Source organism: Galdieria sulphuraria (genome assembly GCF_000341285.1).
Source record: "Galdieria sulphuraria unplaced genomic scaffold scaf_74, whole genome shotgun sequence".
Classification (NCBI taxonomy): Eukaryota; Rhodophyta; class Bangiophyceae; order Galdieriales; family Galdieriaceae; genus Galdieria; species Galdieria sulphuraria.
The window spans coordinates 1-8,152 of NW_005178401.1; the positions used below are offsets into that span (position 1 = coordinate 1).

The window sequence follows — 8,152 nt, forward strand, 5'->3', positions numbered from 1 at the left end:
AAGCCCCGACTTCATATGACACAAGTAGCGTCAATCAACTCTCATCGTTNGATGGATTAGTNGAAAGTGTGTCAAAAAAGGTTCCNGATTGGTTATACAAGCCAGCAATAGCCAGAGACTTCCCCAGACCNAGAGTGCCATCATCACCNGAGCTCATTCANAGATACGAACAGAGGCGCAAGTTTTTCAGTGCTTATCCAGGAAGAGCAGTTCTTGTGTGTATAGGTGCATTGATCACTTTAGCAACCCCTTCGAGAGCTCCTACATTTCTCACGATACCTGTGCAGTTTGTCGCCCTGTCGATGATTGCTTTACACGTCATACTACTATTCATCTGGCTATTTGGTGTAAATGGAGCAGCAGCTCATATTTACACTCCAACNGAAGAAGAATACAACAAGATAAAGGANAATCTGGCCACACCCGAAACAATGCCCATATTACCTGCNGAAAGAAGAAACGAGTTTGGTCAGAAAGTTGGTTTATTTTGGTCGAGCACTATACTTTCTCCACCTACTTGGGCATTAATACTGGGTCTATTAGATTCAGGAGTGTCTGCTCCTGTAGTTTCCTTAGCAGTCTGTATTGGTGGTTTCGTAGCAGTAGCATTAACTACGTTACTTGGACACCCCTCAGTCAGATTTGGAGTTCCTCTACCAGTCATTTGTCATTCCAGTTTTTCGTTNGAATTGATTCATCTTCCACTGAATATCAAGTTAGCGTTGGGATTGCTTTGGTTTGCTTTGAGTTGTTGGATCGGAGGAGAGTCACTTACAGGTGCACTCACTATCTTTCTTCCCAACACAAGCCCACTATTTATTCGGAGTACTGGTTATTCATTATTCTGGTTGTGGCATTTATTCATGGTTTGGATATANAATGGAACGAGAAAACCGAANGAAACCAAGATTCACTTTTGGAATTATTGGTTGCCAGAAAAGGCGGTTCCCGAATTGTTATACAAATACGTGCACTACTTATTTCTTCTTCTTCTCCTTGGAAGTTGTTTGGCAGTTTCTCAATTCAGTCATTTGACTCCCATGACTTTGATNAAGGAAGCTTATCATCGTATAACAATACCAGGAGCTATGAAGTTTGGTATTTTATTTCCTTTAGTGAATGCATTTGCTTCGCTGTGGAGTTTCCAAATCCTTACGGCTCCNAATGTTGCNAGCAGACTGCCTTCTCAATTGAGTCATTTAACCTCAACTTTAGGTGGAATTATTCCAAGTACCTTTGGTATTGCACTATTAAGTCCACTTGTGGTGTCTGCTATCGTACTAACTTTTGGAAGTTATGCCTCACGAATGATAATTTCTTCCCCTACTTTACTCATATCAGCTGCAGGACACACAACTGGTTCAGTTGCAATCAAATTGTTGATGTTTTTATTATTAGCTGCAGTGGCATTCGCCTCAAATATGCGAGCCTGCATGGAAACATTATCCCAGACCATTCGACTGCGTTTTCTTCATCATGTAAATTCAACTCGAATTTCCACTACAATTGGTATTCTACTTTCGATATTATGCCCATGGTACTTGTTATGTATTCGTCCGAATATTCTTTCACATATTTGGATTCCAGTGATGGGAACGCTAGCTGGACCGTTGACAGGTGTGCTACTTTGNGAATATTTTATTGTTCGTCGAATGGACTTGAAATTTTANGATCTCTACAGTCCTTANGANAGCAAATACGAGTATTTCAACTTTCAGAATCCAGTTGCTTCTATATCTGTAATCCTTGGTATGTTGCCATGTTTGCGAGGTCTCTTGGGTGCTCTTGGTATCTATCCTGGTGCTTCGAAACTTGCTCTTCAACTGTGGCATTCGTCATTCTTCAGTACCATGATATCTGGAGGAACTTTATATTATCTTATCACTATGTGGTACCGTTATTGGCACAAGTTGTTNGAATGGATAGTAAGTATGATTTGTTTTTTACATGACCCAATTGATTTGTGTGGAATAGCTTTTCAAATTGTATCCAATGGAAGTGAAAACCAACAAGAAGCTGTAAGTCTATTGTATTTACAGGCAAAGACTCTTTTTGACGTGGTTTGTGAATAGGTTCAAAATACATTTTTGACTGTGTTCTTTTCCACATCTAATAAAGGAAACTTGTTGTTGTGCTCCAATTATCCCGAATTGAAGAGGGGCATATTATATGGATAGACATTTATTATGGCGACAGATTCGTCGTTCACTTGCACAGAGTCCTGTTAGTAGTGGTCTTTTAGCCATATTTGCTGGCACAACTCTATATTTTGGAATAGATACTTTCTATAAAAGGGTTGCTGGAGAGTTGGTGAGTGTCTTTTGTCATTGAAAGTGGCACTGGGGGTTGATTTTTCACGTTAGGATGAACCTATCCAACAGCGAAAGGAGTTTTATAGAATGAAAAGAGAGAAAACTAGACAAAAGTTGGAAGCTTTGGGAGTGTATACAGATGAAACTGAAGAAAACGACAGAAACAAAGTTTTATAAAAGGACAGCTATCTCGCTTTAAAAACACAAGAAGAAAATAACTTTCATAAACAAACAGAAGAGGTTACTTTCCACAGAAACAACAAAAGGTTTCGTACTCAAACCTTCCCTGGTTGAACATAGGATTTGTTTATAAACTCTCCATTCTCTACGATGAGATCCTCCTTCTTCTGCGGAACTCCATCCAAATAGCGCTGAATAATATCCTAGCGTCAACATCGTTTAACGTTGTACAAACTATTTCAAAGCATAAATACCTTTGTGCCATCAGCATAACGTTTCTGTGCATCTAAAGTCGTTCCTGAATAATGCGGCGTCATTCCATGTCTAGGCATGGTGCGCCATGGATGGTCTTTTGGAGCAGGTTGTGGGTACCACACATCACCTGCATAAGCACGAACGATTCCGCTGTTCACTGCTTCTACCAATGCATCACGATTTACTATAGCACCTCGAGCAGTATTCACCAAGTACATTCCCTTTTTCATTTTATCAAAAACTTCCTTATTGAACAAGTCTCTCGTACTATCATGTAGAGGACAGTTCACAGTGATCACGTCGCATCTTTTAATCAACTCTTCAAATGTGACTCGTTTAGCACCTATTGCAGCTTCTCTCTGGGGATCCAAAGGCTGATAATCACTGTACAACAATTCTTTGCAATCAAATGGCTTCAACCTCTGCAAAACTCGATATCCAATTCTTCCAACTCCAACTGTTCCTACCACTTTTCCTTCCAAATCAAAAGCATCCTTGGCAATAGCAGCAACATCCCATTCTCCCTTAATAACTTGAGTATATGCAGGAAGATAATTCCTCACAAGAGCCAATATTTGCATAACAACATGTTCTGCCACACTCACAACGTTGGAACCAGTTACTTCCGCTACAGTGATCTTGGCCTTGTTTGCAGCGTGCAAGTCGATGTGATCTGATCCAACACCTGCTGTCACACACAACTTCAGTTTTGGAGACTTCTGTATCCTTTCGGCAGTTACATAAGCTGGGTGAAACGGGGTGGTAATCAGGATTTCAGTGTCGGCTAGCTCCTTATCCAATAGTTTTTCCTTGTCTGACAAAACAACGAATTTGAAGCCTCTTGATTCCAAGAAAGATCTCAGACCCAGTTCGTTCTCCTTGCATCCAAGTAGTCTGGGTTCTTTGGCAGAGTTCCCTGCCTCGTATAATACCGCTACTGCCTTTCGTGACATTTTCAACAATAAAAATTTCTCCAACAATGGGTAGAAGAAATGGCTGGGAGATTATGGAAGAAATCCTGAACAACGGTGAGGAAAAAAATGCTAGTCCACGTGGCCTCTGTGATGGGCGCGCAGTTCTGTGCTGAGGATCGTGTAAAGAATCTCTTGTTGTAGAATGACTGAGGGCTGTAACAATTGTTTTGAAAATGCTTATTGGAAATATTTGCAGTGTTGTGAACGACATAAAGTAGAACCAGACCCCACTATTTGTATGTCTTTGTACATACAAAATGGTTGTTTACTGTTTTCAAAGAATTTGGAGGGTCACCAAATCATTCCTGTATTGGAACTAGCGAAAGCAGATAGTCTTCAATGGGTAGAAGAGCTTTCATATCATAGTGAAGTAGTTCGTACTCTCGCTTGTTCAAACTCGCTCAATTAAGAAACAGGTCGCCGTATGTCCCCTCTTACATCGCTGTTGTTGATGAAACTTTGTGAAACGTTGCCTCAGTTGAAGGTTATAGTTGTCGCTAGAAAAATATAGAGAGAATCTTACGAAAAATTTAGGTTCTGAACGTTTCTGGAACGTTTTTGGGGGACGAGAATGGTGCAGCGTTATGTCAAGTCTTATCCAAGTGTGAAAACTTGACAGAGTTGAGACTAGCACACTGCAAGGTATCTATTTCTCACTAGAACGACGAACCGAATGAGAATAAGTTTTTCATTTAGTTGAGAAGAAGAAGTACTCAAGCCTTGATGCAACATTTTCGAAAGAGTTGTTGGCCAAAGTTGCAAGTTTTGGATGTTCGGAATAATTTGTTGTGCCAAGAGGACGTGGAACTGTTAAGAAGCGTGGCAAAGGTTGGTAAAAGGGTATGATATTCTGCTTGCTTTGAGTTATCCTTTGATAGTCTTGCTCTTTTTCGTTGCTCGATGACGGCAATCGTTTAAGAGATGAAGTTTTGAATAGTGTAACCCATGGTGTCGGCTTTCTGTCTTCTATATTTGCAGGCTCTGTAAGTATGCTCATTGTAATGTTAGAGGTGTAAAATAATGTCTTTATAGAGTCTTGTTCTTCGTGCACAGAATTTGCAACGACTGGAACGTTTAGGAATCTATATCTATGTGCTTTCTCTCTGTTTGATGTGTGTAAACGTTGTTTTTTTAAACCATCTTGCGTATAATCTTTTATTCGATAGGTTTGCTTCGAGTACTCTTTATCATTCCTTTTTTCGGTTGACAAATACAAAACAAATATTTCGTACTTTGGATCACTGTAGTATATTCATTCTCATTGCTGGCACATATACCCCATTTGTACAGCGGTTTTTATGGTATCAGCGTATGACATTAGGTAGACATTCTTTTTGTCTTTAAAACAAACTTGCTAAAATGGCATTCTTAGGTCTCTTCATACTGTCAGTTATATGGTGTCTTGCATTGTTGGGCATCGTTTTATCCTCAGGTTTTTTAGAGCAGGACACTTTCACTAGGAAGGTAAGGAATTTACAAGAAGCGTTTTGTTTGGATATGATAAAGGACTCTATTTCTAGTTGCGCATCGTTCTAGCTGTAGTTATGGGCTGGCTAGTATTAGGAACAAGCAAGGTAGATAGTCTATTTTGGTTGGTGTCTTTTCTTTCACTTAATTCTTTTAGATACTAAGAGAAGAAATGCCTGATAGTTGCTTCCTTTTAGTTCTCATGGGAGGCATCTTTTATACCATAGGAATACCATTTTATGTAAAGGTGAAACAAGCATCTCGACATTTATATCGAAAGTTGAATACTTTGTATAGGGTCAGAAGATAACATTGTATCACGTCTTGTGGCATCTTTGGCTTATGCTTGGAGCTTGTTGTCACTATATCGCCGTGGAACAATATGTTCTAGAGCCGCTTCCTCCACTTATTTCTTAGCGCTTATTGGTGCGGTTTACATCCTTTGGCCGTACCTCCTCAGGTTTGACTGCGTGCAAGAGAATGTAATTTTTGGCGTTTGGATCTCTATTCTCTACTCCTTGGCTCCAGTCGTAACCTACTGCATAACCGAATATTGTGCCTAGTTTCGAACATATTCGCTTTTGTTATCTTGGTTTCAATAACATTCTTACCATCGTGATTAAAAGCAGTACAAGTTATGGGTTGGTTCACTTGTTGAAATTGATGCAAACGCATTTTTGAGTCTTTGTCCCAAAAGTTGAAGTATCCATCTGATCCTGCAGTGGAAAACGTCCCAAATACAGGATGAAATGATATAGCATTTACTGCAAAAATCCGGTTGTTTCTGTCACGATGACATTTGTAAGCAAAACTTAGTTTTTGATCCGCTTCCTTCACATATAAATTCACTCTCTGAAACAACTAGTATACGATATGCACTACTTACCTGAATATATTCTATGCCCACTCGACCTTCTATACTTCCCAATGCAAAACCTGTCATATCTGTGAAAATAGCGACGCAACGTGACTGATAGCGCATAGGACTTTCTTTATCACGATAAGGAGTAGTTGGATTGCGGATATCATAAACTAAAGTACGACGATTTGCGGTTGCAACAACCAATACTGGTCCCAAGACGTCCATGGCATATACTCTCTCGGGCAACGTTACCGTCCTATTTCATACGCTATTCATCACTAGGTTACAAACAAATGGTCACATACCCCAAAGGTGTATTGGTAGAAGCTCTTGGATCCCAATATTTTAAAGTTTTGTCCCAGGACCCAGTAACGACTGCTGGAGAACCCGTTCCCAGGTCTGAAGCAAATCGAACGCAACGAATAGGGGCGTCGTGTTGAGCTATAGGCTGAACCTACATTTTAGAACATGTATGACAGATAATTGGCAAGTCAAGAAAATCTCGAACCTGATTGGTAGCAGGGTTCCACATTTTTCCAGTTCTTTCACAGCCTACGGAGAATATAGTCATCCCATCTGCACTCCATGCCACATCCAAAACTGGAGCTTCGTGTTGAATCATACCAATAGGACTGGTATCTCCAGAAGCCTGGATCTGCCAAAGTCGAACTTCATTATCCCAAGAACCCGCTACAATAAAGTTGTTCGGTGCCAGTGCCTTAGGCGAAAAAGCGATAGAAGAAACGGTATCGTTTGGTGACTGATTAACTAGTTTGTCGTTGTTGGGGTTATGGATACCGGCAGTTACACCAGCAGCACTTGCTAAAGAAGAAGTGCCGGGGTTCCCAAAGGAGCTTCCAAAAGTCGTCATTGCCAATCATCGACAAAGGCACACACACTCCTTGACGGCCAAAACCGATGAAATGTGTTTGAAGGAGCGATTTTGCATGCCCTTGAAATCTTTTTAAGGAAAATCGTAAGTAATTTTGTGCATTCTTTCAAGTTTTTCATAACATCCAAGTACCTGAGTAAGTTTTTCGAACGAAATGCGCAACTGCTTGCTATCCTCTTTTCATATTCTTCCCTTCAAAGCGTTCCCCCACCCATTGATCTCTATTCTCAATTGTCTGTCATCCCCTGCCATTGTGTGAGAAACAACGACGACACAGTAGCTGTGGCATATTGTCTATCGTCTTCATGTTTTGTTTTACTTATGCGTTGGTTTACGATCGTACTACTGCTAAGTTAGGGCAGGTTCATGTTCATTCAAACTGCTTGAATAGAAAAATTCATCTCCACTTGCCAAAGAATTCCATTGTTGGTAGTCCTCTGTTTCCTAGTCATACTTTGAAAACGAATCAGTTGAGAGTCGTGAAGAGTCCACATCAACTGAACACTCAAACAACGTTTTTGAGAGCATCCTTGGAAACCAATAAGGTTCATACCAAGGAGATCTTTATGCCAGCTTTGAGTTCTACCATGACAGAAGGAAAAGTTGTCAAGTGGCTGAAGAAAGTAGGAGAAAAGGTATGTTATTATTGTTTGGTTTTTGTATATACTTAAGAGTAGTTAGATTGAAACTGGGGACATTGTCATGGTGGTAGAATCGGATAAAGCTGACATGGAAGTGGAAGCTTTTGATCCTGGTTATTTGGCAGCTATTTTAGTGGATGAAGGAGGCAGTGCTCCAGTTGGCAAGACTGTTGGTTTAGTGGCAGAAAAGTTGGAAGACATTGAAAAAGTAAAACAATGTGGCTTGGACTGTATTGACTCAGGTTCATCTTCAAGACATGACGGAACAACTGCTTTGGAAACAGTAGAGTTCTTTGACTCGAAAGAAGATTCTGACTTTGAGCAAAGGTTTTCTTCGAATGGCTCTGCAGAGCAGAACGCTATGAAACTACCCGAACACGTTCCGATATTGATGCCAACACTAAGCTCAACCATGACAGAAGGAAAGATAGTACAGTGGCTAAAGAAAGAAGGAGATTATGTGAAAAGTGGCGAAATGATAATGGTCGTAGAATCAGACAAGGCAGATATGGAAGTAGAATCGTTTGATGAAGGTTATTTAGCACATGTGCTTTATCCAAACGAAAGTA

At 40.3% G+C, this 8,152-nt stretch overlaps 6 protein-coding genes across 8 annotated transcripts; 4 read left to right on the forward strand and 2 right to left on the reverse strand.

The window, feature by feature from the left end:
* Positions 1-28: 28 nt before the first annotated feature.
* Positions 29-2,132, forward strand: Gasu_60960 (nucleobase:cation symporter-1, NCS1 family; the record flags this gene model as incomplete). The annotated part of the gene is made up of 3 exons (XM_005702715.1): positions 29-1,925; positions 1,975-2,018; positions 2,073-2,132. Coding segments are annotated over 3 exons (1,960 nt in total), but the record flags the coding sequence as incomplete, so codon positions are not given.
* Positions 2,133-2,140: 8 nt separating this feature from the next.
* Positions 2,141-2,511, forward strand: Gasu_60970 (uncharacterized protein). The gene is made up of 2 exons (XM_005702716.1): positions 2,141-2,310; positions 2,364-2,511. The coding sequence occupies exons 1-2, from the start codon at positions 2,170-2,172 to the stop codon at positions 2,487-2,489; spliced, it is 267 nt and encodes an 88-aa protein (XP_005702773.1). The 5' UTR covers positions 2,141-2,169; the 3' UTR covers positions 2,490-2,511.
* A 4-nt stretch (positions 2,512-2,515) lies between these two features.
* Positions 2,516-3,740, reverse strand: Gasu_60980 (NAD-dependent formate dehydrogenase). Its single transcript, XM_005702717.1, has 2 exons — positions 2,747-3,740; positions 2,516-2,695 (listed from the first exon to the last, which is right to left on the reverse strand). Exons 1-2 carry the CDS (start codon positions 3,698-3,700, stop codon positions 2,588-2,590), a joined length of 1,062 nt encoding a protein of 353 aa, XP_005702774.1. The 5' UTR covers positions 3,701-3,740; the 3' UTR covers positions 2,516-2,587.
* A 20-nt stretch (positions 3,741-3,760) lies between these two features.
* Gasu_60990 (hemolysin III-like protein) lies at positions 3,761-5,551 on the forward strand. 2 transcript variants are annotated; one of them, XM_005702719.1, is made up of 10 exons: positions 3,761-4,086; positions 4,138-4,205; positions 4,256-4,363; positions 4,418-4,549; positions 4,600-4,704; positions 4,754-4,833; positions 4,888-5,042; positions 5,094-5,185; positions 5,242-5,295; positions 5,346-5,531. In XM_005702719.1, exons 1-10 carry the CDS (start codon positions 3,864-3,866, stop codon positions 5,496-5,498), a joined length of 1,170 nt encoding a protein of 389 aa, XP_005702776.1. In that variant the 5' UTR covers positions 3,761-3,863; the 3' UTR covers positions 5,499-5,531. The 2 variants fall into 2 exon arrangements, with proteins under 2 accessions (XP_005702776.1, XP_005702775.1); XM_005702718.1 differs by having other exon boundaries at positions 4,754-5,042; positions 5,346-5,551.
* Positions 5,552-5,565: 14 nt separating this feature from the next.
* Positions 5,566-7,010, reverse strand: Gasu_61000 (hypothetical protein). 2 transcript variants are annotated; one of them, XM_005702721.1, is made up of 5 exons: positions 6,559-7,010; positions 6,356-6,504; positions 6,075-6,306; positions 5,800-6,019; positions 5,566-5,747 (listed from the first exon to the last, which is right to left on the reverse strand). In XM_005702721.1, the coding sequence occupies exons 1-5, from the start codon at positions 6,919-6,921 to the stop codon at positions 5,602-5,604; spliced, it is 1,110 nt and encodes a 369-aa protein (XP_005702778.1). In that variant the 5' UTR covers positions 6,922-7,010; the 3' UTR covers positions 5,566-5,601. The 2 variants fall into 2 exon arrangements, with proteins under 2 accessions (XP_005702778.1, XP_005702777.1); XM_005702720.1 differs by having other exon boundaries at positions 5,666-6,019.
* Positions 7,011-7,150: 140 nt separating this feature from the next.
* On the forward strand, positions 7,151-8,152 carry Gasu_61010 (dihydrolipoamide acetyltransferase; the record flags this gene model as incomplete). The annotated part of the gene is made up of 3 exons (XM_005702722.1): positions 7,151-7,577; positions 7,624-8,067; positions 8,117-8,152. The coding sequence occupies exons 1-3, from the start codon at positions 7,248-7,250 to the stop codon at positions 8,123-8,125; spliced, it is 783 nt and encodes a 260-aa protein (XP_005702779.1). The 5' UTR covers positions 7,151-7,247.

Excerpts from the sequence above, each read along its gene's own strand:
- Gasu_60970 (XM_005702716.1), top strand. The coding sequence starts at position 2,170 with ATGGATAGACATTTATTATGGCGACAGATTCGTCGTTCACTTGCACAG. Across the intron at positions 2,311-2,363 it reads AAAGGGTTGCTGGAGAGTTG|GATGAACCTATCCAACAGCG; the intron begins GTGAGTGTCTTT and ends TTTTCACGTTAG.
- Gasu_60980 (XM_005702717.1), bottom strand. The coding sequence starts at position 3,700 with ATGTCACGAAAGGCAGTAGCGGTATTATACGAGGCAGGGAACTCTGCC. Across the intron at positions 2,696-2,746 it reads GTTATGCTGATGGCACAAAG|GATATTATTCAGCGCTATTT; the intron begins GTATTTATGCTT and ends TGTTGACGCTAG.
- Gasu_60990 (XM_005702718.1), top strand. The coding sequence starts at position 3,864 with ATGACTGAGGGCTGTAACAATTGTTTTGAAAATGCTTATTGGAAATAT. Across the intron at positions 4,206-4,255 it reads AAACGTTGCCTCAGTTGAAG|GTTCTGAACGTTTCTGGAAC; the intron begins GTTATAGTTGTC and ends CGAAAAATTTAG. Across the intron at positions 5,186-5,241 it reads AGGACACTTTCACTAGGAAG|TTGCGCATCGTTCTAGCTGT; the intron begins GTAAGGAATTTA and ends CTCTATTTCTAG.
- Gasu_61000 (XM_005702721.1), bottom strand. The coding sequence starts at position 6,921 with ATGACGACTTTTGGAAGCTCCTTTGGGAACCCCGGCACTTCTTCTTTA. Across the intron at positions 6,307-6,355 it reads TCTACCAATACACCTTTGGG|GACGGTAACGTTGCCCGAGA; the intron begins GTATGTGACCAT and ends CGTATGAAATAG. Across the intron at positions 5,748-5,799 it reads TACTGCTTTTAATCACGATG|GCACAATATTCGGTTATGCA; the intron begins GTAAGAATGTTA and ends GTTCGAAACTAG.